The 21,343-nt window shown below is 46.2% G+C and overlaps 1 protein-coding gene across 2 annotated transcripts in view; it reads left to right on the top strand.

Annotated features, from left to right (window-relative positions):
* LOC121573985 (kin of IRRE-like protein 3) overlaps nucleotides 1–21,343 on the top strand; it is a 377,432-nt gene that overhangs the window by 338,469 nt on the left and 17,620 nt on the right. For both annotated transcript variants that reach the window (XM_041886424.2, XM_041886423.2), the window contains exons 9-10: nucleotides 8,135–8,261; nucleotides 15,847–15,947. In XM_041886424.2, coding sequence (XP_041742358.1) covers nucleotides 8,135–8,261; nucleotides 15,847–15,947 — 228 coding nt within the window. The remainder of the gene's footprint in view (nucleotides 1–8,134; nucleotides 8,262–15,846; nucleotides 15,948–21,343) is intronic.

Genomic DNA, 21,343 nt, shown 5'->3' with positions numbered 1-21,343 from the left:
GAGCGGACTGCTCTGGCACTGGAGTGAAGCAGCTGACCGGAGCTGGACTTGGCACCAGTGGAGCGGACTGCTCTGGCACTGGAGTGGAGCAGCTGACCGGAGCTGGACTAGGCACCGGTGGAGCGGACTGCTCTGGCACAGGAGTAAAGCAGCTGACCGGAGCTGGAGACTCTGGACTGCAGACCATCGCTGGAGGTTCTGGACTGCAGACCGTCGCAGGAGGCTCCGGGCCATGGACCATCACAGGAGGCTTCGTGCCATGGATCATCACTGGAGGCTTCATGCCATGAATCATCACTGGAGGCTTCGTGCCATGGATCATCACCGGAGGCATCGGGCCATGGATCATTACTGGAGGCTTCGGGCCATGGATCATCACTGGAGGCTTCGGGCCATGGATCATCACTGGAGGCTTCGTGCCATGGATCATCACTGGAGGCTTCGTGCTATGGATCATCACTGGAGGCTTCGTGCCAGTGCGGGGCGCTGGCACAGGATGCACTGGGCTGTGGACACGCACCACTGGTTTGGTGCGAGGAGCAGGCACGGCCCGTACCGGGTTGGGGACACGCACCACTGGTCTGGTGCGAGGAGCAGGCACGGGCCGTACCGGGTTGGGGACATGCACCACTGGTTTGGTACGAGGAGCAGGCACGGGCCGTACCAGACTGGAGACACGCACAACTGGTTTGGTGCGAGGAGCAGGTACGGGGCGCACCGGGCTGGAGACACGCACCACTGGTTTGGTGCGAGGAGCAGGCACGGGCCGTACCGGTCTGTGAAGGCACACTGGCGGCACAGTGCGTAAAGCCGGCGCATAGCCTGGTGCCTGCACGATCACACGCTCCTCAAAGCGAGTGCGGGGAGTTGGCTCTGATAAACCTGGCTCCGCCAGCCTCTGCTCTAAGGACGAAGCTCTCTGCTGCTGGAGGGTTAACTCCTCTCTCAGCTCCTCCTGTTGCCTGGCCAGCTCCTCTCTCCGTGCATCCACTGACTCTTTCTCCCTGTGAGCCTCCTGCAGTGCCTACTTCTGAAGGGAGAGCTCCTGCTCCCTCTTAACTAACAGCTCCCGTAAGGCGGTGGTCTCCTCTCTCAGAGTACTGAGCTGCAGGTCTTGGAGGGCGGCTTCTTCTATAGCTTTATCCCTCTCCACAATCAGCCCTTCCAGGGCCTCCTGCTGTTCCGCCAACCACCCTGTGTGCACCCCCAAAAAACATTTATTGGGGCTGCCTCTTGGGCTTCCTTCGCGGTCTTGAACCACGATGTCGCCGTTGATCCTTTCCTGCCTCGGCCTCTTCCTTCGCCCAGGGTCCCTTACCGGCCAATATCTCCTCCCATGTCCAGAATGTTTTCCCCACCTGTGTCCAGCGTGTCTGTTCCTCCTGGCCACGCTGCTTGGTCCGTTGGTGGTGGGATCTTCTGTCACGTTCGTTGTGTAAAGGATCGGACCAAGGTGCAGCGTGGTATGCGTACATAGTCGTTTATTTTAATAAACACCGACAAAATAACTAAATCCAACAGAACGTGAAGTTCAAGAGACTAAACATCAAACAAGCCAAACAGAAACAAGATCCCACCACTAAGGTAGGCAACATGGCTGCCTAAGTATGATCCCCAATCAGAGACAACGACCCGACAGCTGCCTCTGATTGGAAACCACACCCAGCCAACATAGAAATATATAAATTAGATTTCACACCCTGACCAACCCAACTAGAGATCTCAATGTCAGGTCGTGACATTACCAAAGGTGGACTCCAATCAAGTTGTAGAAACATCTCAAGGATGATCAATGGAAACAGGAGCTCAATTTCCAGTCTCACAGCAGTGTCACGTTCGTTTAAGGACGGGTCAGACCAAGGCGCAGCGTGAAAGGCATTCATGTTTATTTCACCGATAAACACACAAACAAAACAACAAACCAAACCAAACGTGAAGTCCTAAGGCTAAACACAATACACGGAACAAGATCCCACAACTAATGATACAAACAGGCTGCCTAAGTATGATCCCCAATCAGAGACAATGAGCGACAGCTGTCTCTGATTGGGAATCACACCCGGCCAAACATAGAATTACAACACCTAGACTGAGAACATAGAAAATACAACATAGAACTCCACACCCTGACTCAACATACAAGAGTCCCATGAGTCAGGGCGTGACAGTACCCCCCCCCCCAAAGGTGCGGACTCCGACCGCACCAACCTGACATAACAGGTAAGGGTCCGGGTGGGCATTCCGCCTCGGAGGCGGATCCGGCTCCGGGCGTGACGACCCCATACTCTCAACCTCCCCGTTGCGCCCCTGGTCTGGTCTGGACCTCGGCGCGCTGCCTCCCCTCTCCTTCCTCCCACGACGTACCAAGCCCTGTCTGGACCCTGGGTGGGAGACCCCGAACCTGGAGAGGGGCTGACGTCTGGGTCTGGACTGGAGCCGCTGACCGGAGCTGAACTGGGCACCTGTGGAGCGGACTACTCTGGCTCCGGACTGGAGCCGCTGACCGGAGCTGGACTGGGCACTGGTGGAGCGGGCTGCGGACTGCTCTGGCTCCGGAGTGGAGCTGCTGACCGGAGCTGTACTGTGCACCGGTGGAGTGGACTGCTCTGTCTCCGGAGTGGAGCTGCTGACCGGAGCTGGACTGGACCCCGGTGGAGCGGACTGCTCTGGTTCCGGAGTGGATCCGCTGACCGGAGCTGGACTAGGCACCGATGGAGCGGACTGCTCTGGCTCCGGATTGGAACCGCTGACCGGAGCTGGACTGGGCACCGGTGAAGCGGACTGCTCTGACTCCGGAGTGGAGCAGCTGACCGGAGCTGGACTTGACCCCGGTGGAGCGGACTGCTCTGGCTCCGGAGTGGAGCAGCTGACCGGTGCCGGACCAGGCACCGGACTGGACACACGCACCACTGGTCTGGTGCGAGGAGCAGGCACGGGCCGGGCCGGACCGGACTCGGGACACACACCACTGGATTGGTGCGGGGAGCAGGTACGGGGCATACCGGGCTGGCGACACACACCACTGGCTTGGTGCGGGGAACAGGAACGGGCCGGACTGGGAACACGCACCACTGGCTTGGTGCGGGGAGCAGGCACGGGCCGTACCAGACTGGGAACACGCACCACTGGCTTGGTGCGAGGAGCAGGAACGGGCCGTACCGGGCTAGCGACACGCACCACTTGCTTGGTGCGGGGAGCAGGCACGGGCCGTAGCGGACTGGGAACAAGCACCACTGGCTTGGTGCGAGACGCAGGCACGAGGTGTACCGGACTGGGAACTGAAGTTAGAGATCTCCGACTGTACCAGTCTTTCACTCTCCGCGCCCAGTCCTCCTCCCGTGAGGACTCCTCCCTGAGCCCCCACGAGTGCAGTGGTCGGGGCTCTTCTCCATCGATCCCCGACCACCCTTCTAGCCCCCACAAAAACATTTATTGGGGCTGTCTCTCTTGCTTCTTCCTCGGCCGGCGCCTTCTGCGTTGCCGTTGCTCCTCTCTAAACTGGGCGTCCACTGTCTCCTCCCAAGGATGGCGATCCATCCCAGCCTGAATCTCCTCCCATGTCCAGAATCCCTATCCGTCCAGGATCTCCTCCCATGTCCAGGCTGTCTGCTTCTGGGAACGCTGCTTGGTCCGTGTTTGGTGGGATCTTCCATCACGTTCGTTGAAGGACGGGTCAGACCAAGGCGCAGCGTGAAATGCGTACATGTTTATTACAACGATAAACACACTAACAAAACAACAAACCAACAAAACGTGAAGTCCTAAGGCTAAACACAAAACAAGCCTACTCACGGAACAAGATCCCACAACTAATGATTGCCAACAGGCTGCCTAAGTATGATCCTTAATCAGAGACAACGAGCGACAGCTGCCTCTGATTGGGAATCACACCCGGCCAAACATAGAAACACACAACATAGAATGCAAACATATAAATACTAACATAGATATTGTGATGTCACGAGAGGCTGTGTCCTGGAGGGACGTTACATCCCCCTGAGGTGGCTGCAAACCCAGACAGCTATGGCTCCATCTGCTGGTATGGTCGGGAACTCCACCCCTCTATGGCCAATCTTCCCACGCAGCTGAAACAAATGAGGAGCTGATGAGCTGAAGGTTTGGGGAAGGAAGAGACACAGTCTCCAACCTGGGCTCTCTGGAGGACAAGAGTGCTGCACGTCCACTTCCATGAGGAATATAAGGATTTGGAGATACTTACCTTTGGGAAATACTCACCTTTGGATATATGCACCTGTGGAAATACGTGAGAGACATTTGGAAGGACTTTTTGCTGGGTTGGCCACTAGCTGCAACGTGGACTACAGTAAGGCTGGGGAAAAGTTATCTGAGCGAGTGAGAATTATGATTTTGGATGTGGAAGAGACATCCCTGAACTGTTAACCCTTAAAGAGCCACAAGAGAACAGAATTTTGTTATATTTTCGTTAATTTCCCAAGACCTATAATAAAATCCTTGTTTTGTTTGAACCTTGTCTCCTTGCACTACTTGAGCAATCCCGCTGAAAGCTGTGTAGCCTCTCGTGACGTCACAGATGGTGGAGAATACGGGCACGCTCAAGCGTTAATAGTGCATGTCAGAGGAGGATACCGAAGGTTTGATCACCCAGTTTTCCAAGTTGGCCGTAGGCTCCCCGCCGACTGAAATGGAGGACATATTGAAAGCCCTTGTTGCTGGCCAGCAAGCCCAGATGCAAGCAAACGTGGCTCTCTTGGAGGAGCAAAAGAAAGCCAACCTTCTGAAGGCAGAGGAATTGCAGTTGCAGAGACAGAGGGTTGTCCAAAATACCCGCCCAATAAAGGCAAGTGACTTTATATCTAAGATGGGAGCTACCGATGACATTGAGGCATACCTGCATGCATTTGAGGCCACGGCCACTAGGGAAGCCTGGCCCAAGCAACAGTGGGTTGGTCTGTTAGCCCCCTTTCGAACCGGGGAATCGCTGAATGCTGTCCGGGACCTGGGCCCTGACCAGGTTACTGACTATGATGCCCTGAAGTCTGAGATCCTCAGCAGATATGGACTCACAAAGTTTGGTATGGCCCAGCGCTTTCACGGCTGGACCTTCCAACCAGACCAACCTCCTCGGGCGCAGATGCATGAACTTGTCCGAATCGCAAGGAAATGGCTGGATCCGCAGAGGAATACAGCAGCGGCGGTGGTGGAGGCCGTTGTGGTGGATCGTTACCTACACGCCCTGCCTTATGAGGCAAAACGGTTCATCAGTCAACAGGCCTTGACCACGGCTGATCTGACCGTGGAAGCTGTGGAAAAGTACCAGGCCACAGCGGAGATGCTGAATGCTTCCCGAAAAGACCCCAGGAGTGCGGCCCCACCACAAATGGGAAGAACCCGTCCAAAGGACCCCAAGGTCTCGAACCCAGCCACGTCAGGACTTATCCCGGCTCCAGGGGGAGCCAGAAACCAGGCGGGTCCAAGAAGAGTACACCAGGAGGGGGAAACTCGACAGTGTTACCGGTGTGGGGAGATGGGACATATCTCCTGGCAGTGTGGGAAACCAGCCGATGAACCTATGCCCACTGCGGAGTCCTCCAGCTCAGCACCCACACACCGTTTTGCCTCGCTCTTGGGAGTCGTAGATGGCGGCCCAGATCGACCCCCCACCTGCCCGGTAACTGTGAATCACCATGATGTGGAGGCCTTACTGGATTCTGGTAGCCGGGCCACCCTGGTGCGTAAGGATTTGGTGGGCCCAACGTGTCTGACCCCGGGGAAAGTCCTCCCAGTTTCCTGTGTCCATGGGGACACCAGAGAATACCCCATTACTGAACTTACAATGACCAGCACACGGGGAACCATACACACGACGGCGGGGGTGGTTGATTCCCTCCCCGTCCCTGTCCTAATTGGACGAGACTGCCCAGCCTTTTACCCACTCTGGAGACAGTCTCAGGAGAGGATAACCCGAGTACCTCGGAAACGGAGAGGCAAGACTCATCCTGGGAAGGCTCCGGTGCAATCCTCCGAGTTACTCACTCCCGCCCGGGCTCTGATAGGGATGGCAGGTGCCCAGACCGACACAGAGACGGAGCTACAGAATCTGGACAAAGAACTGTCTGGTCTGAAGGGGACCGCTGAGAGGTATCGTTTGTTAAAGCAACAGTTAGACATTAAGACAGAAGAGTTAGATATCCTCCAGGCTAAACTCCAACAGAGCTCCTTCCCTAAGCAACAGGAGGAGCTGGAGAGGCTGCGCAGGACCATCGAGGAGTGTGAGGAGACCCTGCGCAGTAGTAAGGAGGTCCAGAAGAAGGCAGAGGAGAAGTACAAGGTGTTGGAGAACAAGATGAAGAATGCGGAGGCAAAGAGAGAGAAGGAACTGAAAGCTGCTCAACAGAAGCTAAACTCTGCTAAAACCAAGGCTGATGCGTTCAGTAAGAAACTCAAGGAGAGACAACAGGAGGCTGAGTCCCTGGTCCTAGAGTTGGAGGAGTTGAAGAGAGAGCAGTCTGGCAAGCACCACGGCAATGCGGACGCCCTCTCCCGGCGTGATGCCTTCTTCGCTGCCTTTACCCGACGAGGACGTCGGTCCCGAGGAGGGGGGATGTGTGATGTCACGAGAGGCTGTGTCCTGGAGGGACGTTACATCCCCCTGAGGTGGCTGCAAACCCAGACAGCTATGGCTCCATCTGCTGGTATGGTCGGGAACTCCACCCCTCTATGGCCAATCTTCCCACGCAGCTGAAACAAATGAGGAGCTGATGAGCTGAAGGTTTGGGGAAGGAAGAGACACAGTCTCCAACCTGGGCTCTCTGGAGGACAAGAGTGCTGCACGTCCACTTCCATGAGGAATATAAGGATTTGGAGATACTTACCTTTGGGAAATACTCACCTTTGGATATATGCACCTGTGGAAATACGTGAGAGACATTTGGAAGGACTTTTTGCTGGGTTGGCCACTAGCTGCAACGTGGACTACAGTAAGGCTGGGGAAAAGTTATCTGAGCGAGTGAGAATTATGATTTTGGATGTGGAAGAGACATCCCTGAACTGTTAACCCTTAAAGAGCCACAAGAGAACAGAATTTTGTTATATTTTCGTTAATTTCCCAAGACCTATAATAAAATCCTTGTTTTGTTTGAACCTTGTCTCCTTGCACTACTTGAGCAATCCCGCTGAAAGCTGTGTAGCCTCTCGTGACGTCACAATATCCACACCCTGACTCAACGTACAAGAGTCCCATAAGTCAGGGCGTGACACAAAGGTTCTGAATACTTATGTAAATAAGGTATTTCTGTTTTTTGTATTTAATACATTTGCAAAAATTTCGAAAAAACGGTTTTTGCTTTGTGATGATGGGGTATTGTGTGTAGATTGCTGAGGAAATTGTTTTATTTAATCAATTTAAGAATAAGGCTGTAACGTAACAAAATGTGGAAAAAGTCAAGGGGTCTGAATACTTTCCGAAGGCACTGTGTGTTTTTCTATTCTGTTTCTATTCTATTCTATTTTGTATTATATTCAATTATATTATATCCTGTCCTATCCTATACTGTTTTATTCTAACATGCATTATATTCTATTCTACCTGTATTATATTATATTATATTATATTATATCAGTTAATGATTTATTAGTTAATTTTTATACTGTGCCAGTGCAGCTTGATTCTTCCTTCACGTAGAGGTTAACATCATGTATATGGGCATCATATATGCGCTTTTCTGTATTTAACCTTGCAAGACATCTCAAGAGATGCTGGACAGAAAATACCTATAGAAAAAATACAAAAGGGCCCAGACACTCAACACATCATACTGTACATTCATAATGGTATTGGTTGAAAATAATATATTTTCGATGGTCCACTGCTTTCAGTCTGTCATATAGGCAATTCCACCCATGCAGTTCATGTTGATATATTTGAATTATCATACACTTTCTTACTGTTTATTAAAGCAGTGGCTCAAGTGTCTTTGCAGATGCTAAGGTGCGTGCCAACACTCTCCTTTTGGTGAGTGTTAATTGTTTCGATTGTCTTATATGAGGATTGGACGGTATTCGGCTGCAGCTTTGGGTTCAGAGACAAGCACTTTATCACCAGCCTGACCTTTGACCTTTAACCCAACCTGACCTTCCTTGTGACACTCCACAGGTGCTTAGCAATGAGAACATCCTGACGCTCAAGGCGGTGAGGCAGGATGATGCTGGGAAGTACGTATGCCGGGCGGTGGTTCCCCGAGTTGGAGCTGGAGAAAAGGAAGTGTCCCTCACTGTGAATGGTAAGTGCACTTGACATCAGGATGAATGCCAAATTCATTTCCAAGCTGGATCCCACTGGGCAAAGACGTAAGTTCAACATTTAGTTTTGATTTAATTTTGGTTGAGTTGTCAACTAACATGAATTCAATGTGAAATCAACAAAAAATGTCACCATGTCATTAGATTTAGGTTAAAAGTTGTGTGAAGAAAAACAAAATTCCCATCAATTATGGCCTTTTAAAAATCCAATCAGTTTTCCACATTGATTTAACTTCATCACATTACATTTTGGGGTTGAAATGACATGGAAACCACATTGATTCAACTAGTTTTTGCCCAGTGGGATGTGGAAGCTGTTCCAAGCTCAGGGACATGTTTCAGGCTAGCTGGACTCGGGGACAACAAAGTAAAAGCAGATACATATTTACAATAGTGGTGTCAAGATCAGTGGGTCATAATGTAGTTTGCTTTTAACGAGGTGAAAAAAAAGCATGGATTTGATCACAGCTAGGACTGTAACTTAGTAAGTAGAAATGAACTGTAACTGTTTAGAGGTAAGGCTATCATCTGTCATATCAAAATGGTTGTCAATCATCATTGATACCCGATACTATCATAATATCGCCCAACTCTGCGCAACTCTGCTCCTATATATTTATTTGGACAATGAAGCTAAAAAGTTTAATTTGACTCTATACTCCAGCATTTTGAATTTAAAATAAAATGTTTTATATGAGGTGAAAGTACAGAATGTCGCCTTATATTTGAGGGTATTTTCATACGTATCTCTTTTACCGTTTAGAAATGAATGCACTTTATCTATCTAGTCCCCCCATTTGAAGGTGTCAAGTATGGACAAATTCACTTATAGTGTATTACATTTATTCAAAAGTATAGTATTTGGTCGCATATTCCTCGCACACAATGACTACATCAAGCTTCTGACTGTAAAAACTTGTTGGAGGAATTTGCAGTTTTGGTTGTGTTTCGGTTTATGTTCTGTCCAATAGAAATGAATGGTAAATAATGTATTGTGTCATTTTTGGAGTCACTTTTATTGTAAATAAAAATAGAATATGTTTCTGAACACTTCTACATTCATGTGGATGCTACCATGATTACGGATAATCATCAATAAAATCAAATCAAATTTTATTTGCCACATGCGCTGAATACAACAGGTGTAGACCTTACAGTGAAATGCTTACTTACAAGCCCTTAACCAACAATGCATTTTTTAAAGAAAATAAAACAAGTGTTAAGTAAAAAAGAGAGAAATAGAAAATAGCAAATAATTAAGGAGCAGCAGTAAAATAAAATAACAGTAGGGAGGTTATATACAGAGGGTACCGGTACAGAGTCGATGTGCGGGGGCACCGGTTAGTCCAGGTAATTGAGGTAATATGTACATGTGGGTAGAGTTAAAGTGACTATGCATAAATAATAAACTGAGTAGCAACAGCATAAAAGAGGGGTTGGGGTGGGGTGGGGCGGCAATGCAAATAGTCCGGGTAGCCATGATTAGCTGTTCAGGAGTCTTATGGCTTGGGGGTAGAAGCTGTTAAGAAGCCTCTTGGACCTAGACTTGGCGCTCCGGTACCGCTTGCCGTGTGGTAGCAGAGAGAACAGTATATGACTAGGGTAGCTGGAGTCTTTGACAATTTTTAGGCCCTTCCTCTGACACCGCCTGTAATAGAGGTCCTGGATGGCAGGAAGCTTGGCCCCAGTGATGTACTGGGCCGTACGCACTACCCTCTGTAGTGCCTTGCGGTCGGAGGCTGAGCAGTTGCCATACCAGGCGGTGATGCAACCAGTCAAGATGCTCTCGATGGGGCAGCTGTATAACTTTTTGAGGATCTGAGGACCCATGCCAAATCTTTTCAGTCTCCTGAGGGGAAATAGGTGTTGTCGTGCCCTCTTCACGACTGTCTTGGTGTGTTTGGACCAAGATAGTTTATTGGTGATGTGGACACCAAGGAACTTGAAGCTCTCAACCTGTTCCACTACAGCCCTGTCGATGAGAATGGGGGCGTGCTCAGTCCTCTTTTTTTTCCCTGTAGTCCACAATCATCTCCTTTGTCTTGATCACGTTGAGGGAGAGGTTATTATCCTGGCACCACACGGCCAGGTCATCATTGTCGGTGATCAGGCCTACCACTGTTGTGTCGTCTGCAAACTTAATGATGGTGTTGGAGTCGTGCCTGGCCATGCAGTCATGAGTGAACAGGGAGTACAGGAGGGGACTGAGCATGCACCCCTTAGGGGCCTCCGTGTTGAGGATCAGCGTGGCAGATGTGTTGTTACCTTATCCTTACCACCTGGGGGTGGCCCGTCAGGAAGTCCATGATCCAGTTGCAGAGGGAGGTGTTTAGTCCCAGGGTCCTTATCTTAGTGATGAGCTTTGAGGGCACTATGGTGTTGAACGCTGAGCTGTAGTCAATGAATAGCATTCTCACGTAGGTGTTCCTCTTGTCCAGGTGGGAAAGGGCAGTGTGGAGTGCAATAGAGATTGCATCATCTGGGGATCTGTTGGGGCGGTATGCAAATTCGAGTGGGTCTACGGTTTCTGGGATAATGGTGTTGATGTGAGCCATGACCAGCCTTTCAAAGCACGTCATGGCTTAGTTTTCAAGCCCTGCCACATCCGACGAGCGTCAGCGCCGGTGTAGTACGATTCAATCTTAGTCCTGTATTGACTCTTTGCCTTTTTGATGGTTCGTCGGAGGGCATAGCGGGATTTCTTATAAGCGTCCGGGTTAGAGTCCCACTCCTTGAAAGTGGCAGCTCTACCCTTTAGCTCAGTGCGGATGTTGCCTGTAATCCATGGCTTCTGTTTGGGGTATGTACGTACAGTCACTGTGGGGACGACGTCATCGATGCACTTATTGATGAAGTCAGTGACTGATGTGGTGTACTCCTCAATGCTATCGGAAGAATCCCGGAACATATTCCAGTCTGTGCTAGCAAAACAGTCCTGTAGCTTAGCATCTGCGTCATCTGACCACTTCCTTATTAACCGAGTCACTGGTGCTTCCTGCTTTAGTTTTTGCTTCTAAGCAGGAATCAGGAGGATAGAGTTATGGTCAGATTTGCCAAATGGAGGGCGAGGGAGAGCTTTGTACACGTCTCTGTGTGTGGCGTAAAGGTGGTCTAGAGTTTTTTTCCTCTGGTTGCACATTGAACATGCTGGTAGAAATTAGGTAGAACAGATTTAAGTTTCCCTGTATTAAAGTCCCCATGAATGAATTGTGAATAATGATGAGTGAGAAAATTACAGATGCACAACCTTTTTTAACTAATCAATAAATAGTAAACAAAGACAGTTGTTTAATATGCCTGAAGACTGTGCAAGTCAGGCAATCGATGGCGAACTCTATCGACAAACTCCTCTGTACAAGCAGAATTTCTGAAGCCGGGATGTCATCATAGAATTCATGGCACAAGAATAGCAGGGGCGTAGGTATACACAAAAAGGCTAACTTGAAATGGTACTTCCCCCTCCCTTGCCAACGGGGGCCTTTTATTGTCTGCTCTCATTGCAGGTTTAACCAGTCAATGAAAAGTTCTGGAGGCATGTAGATTAACTGTTTTGATGAAACTTTCACCTTTCAGCCCATACAGTGTAATACATTTCTGCTATAGCAAAGCAATAAGAGAGAGAGGTTTGGCGCTTATGAATATCTCCTTCCTTGTGAAGGAGGCTTATTCTCTCCTTGAAGCTTGTGTCAGGAAGTCCATTATTTGACTGAAAAGGTGTAGCATTTTGCCAGAAGGGTTTTCGCGCTAAACCCACCCATCACCATCGTTTCTGAGAGGAGGCTGATTGGACAGGTTATGGTTAAGACTGATATTGTAAAGTAAAACAATGGTGAAACAGAGTATATCAGTTTAGATTCCAGGCTAGTGAATCTTCAACTTCAACAACAAACAAGTAACAACCTTTCTCCTCTCCTTTCCTCTCATTTCTACATTTACATTTTAGTCATTTAGCAGACACTCTTATCCAAAGTGATTGACATTTACATCTTAAGATAGCAGGGTGAGACAACCACATGTCATAGTAAGTACATTTTTCCTGAATTAAGAAGTTGTCAGTGCTAGTAGGAAAAGACATCCCACCCTGTCTTCCTCCTCCGGCAGCTCAGGAGAGCTGCTCCAAGGCTGAGGCTGAGAGATAAAGTAATCTAATAATAGCACTCATTTGCCCCGTCCCTTGTCAGATCTCTCGGACCACACAGGACTCCTGTGTGAATACGTTAGGCTGTATAGAGAATCCCATTTTGCACTGGAAAGCCCCCCTTCCTCAGAAAAACCCCCACTTTTTGTTCCTGTCCATAACTACTACTACTACTACTGCTACTACTACTACTACTAATGATAATAATAATAGTACATTTAATTTGTATAGCACTTTTCATTACAGAGTTATCTCAAAGCTCTGCAAAAAAAGGTATACAATAAAAACAACATACATTTAGAATCAAGGCAGATAAAATAGCAATAGTGGGCTAGGTGTTAAATACATTTTAGATTGGGACTAGGACTATGAAAAAGATAGTCTGTAGAAGTAGGTTTTAAGGCAAGTTTTAAAAGTTCTGAGTGATGGAGCAGCTCTCAGATGGTCCCATAGGCAAGGGACAAGGGAGCAGAAGGCTCGGTCCCGCATAGTTCGGAGACGTGTCTTGGGGAGTTGAAGCAGTAGGGAGTAGCTGGGGCAGAGAGTGCGAGTGCGAGGTGGCTCGGTGATTGAGATGAGGTCACTGATGTAGGTGGGGCTCAATCCATTCAAGGCTTTAAATACAAGCATGAGAATTTTGAAGTCAACACTTTAGTGATGTGATCTGACTTCTTGGTCCTGGTCAGGACCCTGGCAGCACTGTTCTGGATTAGTTGGAGCCTCTGTAGTGATTTGTCTGGGAGGCCCCCAAACAGCGCATTACCGTAGTCGATCCGAGAGAAGATAAACGTGTGGATGAGTTTCTCTGCATCTGGCTGGGAGAGTGACGGTATGACCCGGGCAAAGTTTTTCAGGTGGAAAAATTATATTTTACATATTTGTTTTTTGTGGGCATCGAAGGACAGCAAAGGATCAAGCTTGACTCCTAGGTTGAAGATGACAGAGGTCAGGTGGATGACCTGGCCATTGATTGTAGGGCAGATGTTTCCAGCACTGGTGACCTACTCCAGTGTCCCAATAAGCATAGTCTCAGTCTTGCTACTGTTCAACTGGAGGAAGTTCTCTTTCATCCATGCCCTGATGTCCTCTAGGCAGCTTCTGAGTTTTGCTAGGGCAAAGATTGTTTCCGGTTTGGTGTTAATGTAGACCTGGGTCTCGTCAGTGTAGCAGTGGAAGTTGATGTTATAATCTCTGAGTATTTGTCCGAGAGAGAATATGTACATTAAAAACAGGATAGGCCCCAGCACTGACCCCTGTGGGACGCCACATGTGACGGCAGACTCCTCCAATCTGGAATCTACAATAGTAATGTATTGCTTCCTATTGGAGAAGTAGGAGGAGAACCAGTTCAGAGCTGTTCCAGAGACAGCAGTGTGCTCTCTGAGATACCGCAGGAGGATACTGTGGTCTATGGTGTCAAAAGCAGCACTGAGATCTAAGAGGAGGAGGATGCTAGGAGATCCAGAATCAACAGCCACCAATCAGTCGGTTGTTGGTAACTTTAACCAGAGCTGTTTCGGTGCTGTGCAAGGGCCAGACTGGAAAACCTTGTGCCACTGGTTAGATGACAGATGCGATTGAAGCTGGTTTGCAACCACTTTCTCCAGTGCTTTTGATAGGAAGGGGAGGTTGGAGATGGACCTGTAGTTGGATAGGATGTCCTGGTCAAGGTTGGGTTTCTTCAGTAAGGGGGTGGCTGCAGCTGTTTTGAAGATCGATGATACCTCTCCCGTCAGCAGGGACTTGTTGATCAGTTTGGTGACAAACATAAGCAGGATACATTAGCAGGTTTTGAGTAGGGATGTAGGTATAGGGTCAAGGGAGCAAGTGGTGGCCTTCATTTTAGAGATGATTGACTGCCCAGCAGCAGATGTGACTTCTGTAAAGTTGCTAAAGGGAGGGGCAGTCTGGGTTTGGGGGTTCAGGAGGTGGGATGCAGGCCATTTTAGAGGCCATGATGTTTGTCCTGATGGTATCAATCTTTGTCTTGAAAAAATCTGAGTAGTGATTGCACTGCTCAAATTAGGCTGCAGGAGAGCATGAGTTTGCAGGTTTGAAAAGGCAGTTGATGGTAGAGAACAGGGTTCTGGGGTTACCTTTGTTATTGTCAATCATGGCAGAGTAGAAGGCTGATCAAGCTGCTTTTAAGCAGAGTAGCTTGCCTTTATAGGCCAGTCGGTGGACAGTGAGGCCATCCTTCCTCCAATGTCGCTCAAGCTTATGGCCATGAGTCTTCATTCTGTGCAGTTCATCAGTGAACCAAGGAGACGACCTCTGGAATGTTACTTCACATGTTTTTCAGGGGCAAGGATGTTCAGGGTCTTACTCAGAGTGCTGTTATACAGATTGACCAGCTCACTGCAGTCAGATTGCAGAATTTAATGATCCTCTTTGGGCGGTAGAGAGGAGTTGGAGCGGTCAGAGACAGTGTCACAGCCTTGTGGTCAGAGACACGTAGCTCGATGACACTCAAGTCAGAGACATCGCCAGTGATAATGAGGTCCGCGGTTTTGGTTTGGAACATTTACATGTTGCACAAGGTTTAGACAGGGGAAAGAGAAAGTTCTGTTGTCTTAAAGTGTCCAACATTCTGCAGGAACGCAGTTGCAAGAATAGCAGCCCTTTTAGGAATGGAATGCTAACTATAATTGGTAGCTGTGGTGGACAAATAAAACAGTATGTGGACTATGCTGCCATTGTCCAATTAAATTATGATACTACCTCTGCTAAAAAAGCATTACGAACTACAATAATCACCTGAAAAAGTCAGCGGTACCTCAAAGGAAGCCAGGTATTATTTCCTCCTCCCATTTTTTACTTTCAGTTTATGTCTGTTTTGCTTCTGTAAACATTGACACAGAATTCAGACCCCTGGGTTTTGTTGAGTGAAATGCGGCTGCAGTTGAATGGAAAGAAAAAAGAGAATGTTTGTTATTCTCATAGTCAGCAGTTCTGGAATTAGCAAGAGCTCCTTGAGTGGGGAGTCTGTCATCATCACCATGTGTCAGTCAAAGGTCACACATTTCAAAGGTTTCCTTTCACAGGCGGAGGAAAATAAATAGAACTAACACACAGGACGGCAAACTGGAATATGACTTCATTTCCTCTAGCCCTTAATCTAACCCACTGTCCTCCGCTGTCCACCCCCCCCCTCCCTCCAACCCTTCTACATTTCTCAGTCTCTTTCTTTGCCTTTTAGCAATAAAAAACAACCCGCTTTTCATCGTGCCGGGAATCTCACCTTAAGAATAACAAATTAGTCTCATCATGAATAATTGATCATCTCCATTTGACTGTAAACTCAAATCAATTATAATGTCTGTGCCCTTTGCCGTCCCCCGCCGTGGCACCATTAAAGTGTGCCATCTGATAGGCCAGTGATGTATGTGAGTGTTTTATTGACTGGTTTTCCCTTGACCGTGCTGTAGGTCCTCCCACTATCTCCAGCACCCAGACGCAGCAAGCCCTCTACGGGGAGAAGGGGCAGATCAAGTGTTTCATCCGCAGCACTCCTCCTCCCGACCGCATTGTGAGTCACTCATCCCTCCTTCCTTCTAAAAACATTTATTTTAAAGACTGAGTTTGGGCTGTCTGTGTTCCAACCAATGAGGGGCCTTATTGGTTGAAACATGGTGAAGACATGACTCAGTGTAGACCGTGTTCACGCTTCAATGAATTACAGTGGACATTTTTTATGAATAGAATGTGAAGGTTTTTCCAAATTATTGTGAAGGATAGGTGGCATGGCAAGAAATGATCCCAATGAATCAAAAAGCAATTGGATGGAATCCTTGCACATAAAATGATTTACTGAAGTTATGTACTCTTGCGACATACAGTGCCTTCAAAAAGTATTCAAACCCCTTGACTTCTTCCACATTTTGTTGTGTTACAGAGTGGGATTAAAATGGATTTGTCTTTTTTTATGAATGGAAAATAAAACACTAATATAAAGTATCTTGATTAGATAAGTATTCAACCTCCTGAGTCAATACATGTTAGAATCACCGTTGGCACCGATTACAGCTGTGAGTCTTTCTGGGTAAGAGCTTTGCACACCTGGATTCTACAATATTTGCCCATTATTGTTAAAAACTTTTTTCAAGCTCTGTCAAGTTGGTTGTTGAACATTGCTACACAGCCATTTTCAAGTCTTGCCATAGAGGAACATTCAATGTCATCTTGGAAGCAACTCCAGTGTATATTTTGACCTGCTGAAAGGGGAATTTGTCTCCCAGTATCTGTTGGAAAGCAGACTGAACCAACAATTTTTCCTGTTCTTAGCACTATACCATTTATTTTTTTAAAGAAAACTCCCTAGTCCTTGCCGATGACAAGCATACCTATAACATGATACAGCCACCACCGTGCTTGAAAATATGAAGAAGAGTGGTACTCAGTGATGTGCTGTGTTGGATTTGCCCCAAACATAATGCTTTGTATTCAGGACATTAAGTTTATTTCTTTGCCACTATTTTTTTAGTATTACCTTAGAGCCTTATTACAAACAGGATGCTTGTTTTGGAATATTTTTATTCTGAACAGGCTTCCTTCTTTCCACTCTGTCAGTATGTTAGTATTGTGGAGTAACTACAATGTTTTTGATCCATCCTCTGTTAGCGCCTATCACAGCCATTAACCTTTTCACACGTACCAACAAACAGGTGTGATCATTCTACAGTGGTCCCTGCAGCGTACACTCAAACTGGTGTGATTAGAATGTTTATTTAGAACGTCCAGTTTCAATTGACTCAACAGTCAGCATTTGAGTTGGCCACACTGTTTGTTCACAGAAACATGTTGCACATAGTCCTTACAAAGTCATGTCCTTAATGTGACCAGTTTATTTTTAGATGCAATGTTCAGACATTCACAGAAGTAGTGACAGCATACACAATCATCCAAACCGGAAAATGTAGGCTACATTAGTCCTAGCGCTAACTTAGGAAAGATTGAGTTAACACAAGCGGTCATATTTAGATAACTCTCGACTGACAGAAACCACAAAATGAATTAGGTAAAAGCAATTACTATTTATAATTCATCACATCACGGGTGAGCTCACCATTGATCCAAATAATTTAGTAAAACACTTTCTAATAATCGAAAGTAATCGGATGATGACGGGTAGTTTGTGCTCGCCACCATGTTTGTTTTTTCGCTTCAACCAAAGATAATAAGAGGAGACAATATGAGTGTGGTCTGCTTGCAGTATGCATGTTGAAGGAGGTGTGTCATCTAGGATCATTCACTTCCCTTCATTCAAGATGAGAGAACAATTCCTTCACCTCAGTATAACATATTTGGTCTGACAGACGTTTACGTGACACCCAGAATGCATTGTATAATGTCAACAAACATGGCGCCACACATAGCTGGCAAATAGCTTAGCATTAGCTCATTATAATCAGTACAACCTTCAAAAAAATATTTTACACACATCATAGGTGTCCATTACAATCTATGCAATAATCGGAATGCGTTAGTTGTCACCAGTACTGGAAAACACGTGAAGAAAACCGTAAATGCCAGCCAGAAAATATGCCAGTTTGTGCAAGAATGCACAAATGTCTGCATTCTTGATCTGCGGAAACACTAGGGATGTGCTTGGGCTCTCCTCGAAGAGAGAACTTTGTCCGGCTCAGTAAAGCCTCAAACATAAATTGTCCGCAACACTGAAATGGGCTACTTCTATGTGAATTAATGAAGGCGGAACACACCTCAATTCAAACATGTTAAATTTTTAATCATTTAGCAGGCGCTCTTATCCAGAGCGACTTACAGTTAGTGAGTGCATACATTATTTTTTATTTTTCATACCCCCCGTGGGAATCGAACCCACAACCCTGGCGTTGCAAAAGCCATGCTTTACCAACTGAGCTACATCCCTGCCTGCCATTCCCTCCCCTACCCTGGGCCAATTGTGCACCACCCCATGGGTCTCCCGGTCGCAGCCGGCTACGACAGAGCCTGGATTCAAACCAGGATCTCTAGTGTCACAGCTAGCACTGCGATGCAGTGCCTTAGACCACTGCGCCACTTGTCAATTTCAAATTGACAAGTTGAAATATAGCCTATAGATAATTAGCAGGCAGAGCATGTTAACACTTTACATTTGAGTCATTTAGCAGATGCTCTTATCCAGAGCAACTTACCGTTAGTGAGTGCATACATGTTTATTTTTCATTTTTTCTTCATACTTTCATAGTTATCTGTCCTGTTGTGTAACAATCACATTTTGGAACAGTGTGTGCATTCTGACATCACGTGTATAAAACAACTCACGCTGGGGTGACTGTTAGAGATATTTGGAACTCACATGTGAAAAGGTTAAACTGTAACTGTTTTAAAATCACCATTGGACTCATGGTGAAATCCCTGGGCGAGTTAGGAAAGGCGTCTGTATCTTTGTAGTGACTGGGTGTATTGATAAACCATCCAAAGTGTAATTAATAACTGCACCATGCTTAAAGGGATATTCAATATCAGTTTTGTATTGTTTTTTTTTACCCATCTACCATTAGGTGCCTATATTTGCGAACCATTGAAAAACCTCCCTGGTCTTTAATACAAAATGAAAAATAAGTATTCAACCCTTTTGTTATGGCAAGCCTAAATAAGTTCAGGAGTAAAAATGTGCTTAACAAGTCACATAATAAGTTGCATGGACTCACTCTGTGTGTGATAATAGTGTTTAACATGCTTTTTAAATGACTTCCCCATCTCTGTACCCCATACATACAATTATCTGTAAGGTCCCTCAGTCGAATAGTGCATTTCAGCACAGATTCAAGTACAATTTGTAAACATTTCTAAAAACATAATTTCACTTTGACAGTATGAGGTATTGTGTGTAGGCTAGTGACACACAATCTCAATTTAACCTATTTTAAATTCAGACTGTAACACAACCAAATGTGGGAAAGCATGGGGTGTGAATACTTTCGATGGTACTGTAAGTTAAACAGTAGTTTCACTTCAAAATAGAAGCTTCAGAGACAAAACTAATTGGCAACAGAGCATGGTGTGCAATGCATTTTGACATCAGTATCTTCTTAAAGGGATAGTCCAAATTACACATTTACTTATTTGCTTCCTTAGCATTCCACAGCATGGATTGGTCTCTTACCTTCTAGACAGCTTACAGAGTAAGTAAACCATTATGGTATTTTGTAATTTGGGATAACTATCCCTTTAAAGCAGTGCAAACCAAGTGAATGAGCTTGACCTAGGAAAGTAGGTCAGGTGAGGACAACCCTAAGGAATTTACGTAGACTAATCAAGGGCAAAGAATATCCTAATGAATATCCTATCCTATGGTAAACAAGAGGGCGTATTCCATAGAGAAAGAACTCATAGATATGTAGGCTAGCAATGGAATACATCAAGGGAAGTGAAGGCAAGTGAATAGACAATTAGAAGTCAGTCATCCTCATTTAGATAACAGCAGAATACCAAGCTGTTCCACAGCAGAAATGGGGGGATTTCTCCCAACCCAGACCTATACTAATACGTTTCCTGTTGTGAGTGAAAGTTCAATCTGAATATGCTCTCTATGCCATGTGGCTCAATGTCACCATGTCACACCAGAAGAGGTTTAATGTCCCCAATTGAAGCAATCAGAGGATTGATTGGTGTGATCCTGACTGCATCCCAAATGGCAACCTATTCCCTACTTTAGACCAGGGCCCATTGTCACAACTAGAGAAATATATACACTCTAAAGAATGCTGTAACCTAGCGCTGGATCACTATAGTACATACCCAGCACTGGGTTATTTTGGGCCAGCACGGTTACTTGATTTACCCATAAATGTGGTTATTTTGACCCAACAGTGTTTTTTAAAACTCTTTTGCTGGGTTATTGTTATTCATGTGTTTTTGACCTAGCAGTGGGTTATTTCTTAATTTATTGCTGGGTAATCATTATTTGTATTTGTATTTATCGAGCAGTGGGTCATTTGTTACTTTCTTACTTCTAACAATAACAATCAATGTTAAAACGTTACTACACAGTCTATGAAATTGTTGAAGTGACATATGGCCAATCATGACAAATTGTAGATAAAATTCAAAAGTTTTATTTTCAGCTATTCATTTCAGCTACAAAATGAATCCATGCAAAAAATAAACAACAAATAAGGAACACACAAATAAACAAAAACTTTAAAAGTACAATTGATAATTTGAAAATCACAGCAGCCCTACCAGTTAAAGCTGAGGAATGGGGCTGAAGAAAAGTAACCACTTTACCCTCTATTCCCCCAACCCCTACCAGCAGTGGTGTAGTAGAGGGTATACGCCGTATCAATTATTAAGGCTGATGGAACAGATCAGAATGTTTAGCTTAAAATGTTGATAAACTTTTCTTTCGTCACATTTTAGGCGCAGCGATATGCACACGGCAGTAGGCCTATGCGCGAATGTTCCAAAATAAAATGTTTCCTATACCTCAAAAGTGGTCTCCTGATGTGGTTTAAGCATTGTTGTGAACTTAGAACATCCAATTTAGTTGTTTTTCTATTAAAAGAGAAAAACCTAAAAAATTAAAAACTGTTATCAGAAACCTGTGAATTTCTGACACAGTTGAAAGCCACATTTATCTGTTTCAATAGTAGGCCTACTATTAGCCGACTTGCACAGTACAGCTTATGTTGGCCTGACTGTGAAAGACCAATATGGGATTTACATTTACACAAGGCGCCTTTCCTTCGAAGGGCGGGCCGCTTGGAAACATTTTGGCAAAATTTGAGTATACCCACTAATCCAGGCACCACCACACCACTGCCTACCACGTAACAATATTTAACATAATGTCTTCTGCCCTAGAGCCTGCCCATTCATGATGGTGAATGCCAGGGTGTAGAGGCGATTGTCCTCGAGAGTCCGAACAAAGGGTTCGGGTCTCTTGTTCTTTTGGTCGTC

Source organism: Coregonus clupeaformis, chromosome 9, assembly GCF_020615455.1.
Source record: "Coregonus clupeaformis isolate EN_2021a chromosome 9, ASM2061545v1, whole genome shotgun sequence".
NCBI lineage: Eukaryota > Metazoa > Chordata > Actinopteri > Salmoniformes > Salmonidae > Coregonus > Coregonus clupeaformis.
This window is presented reverse-complemented; position numbering and strand designations above follow the sequence as displayed.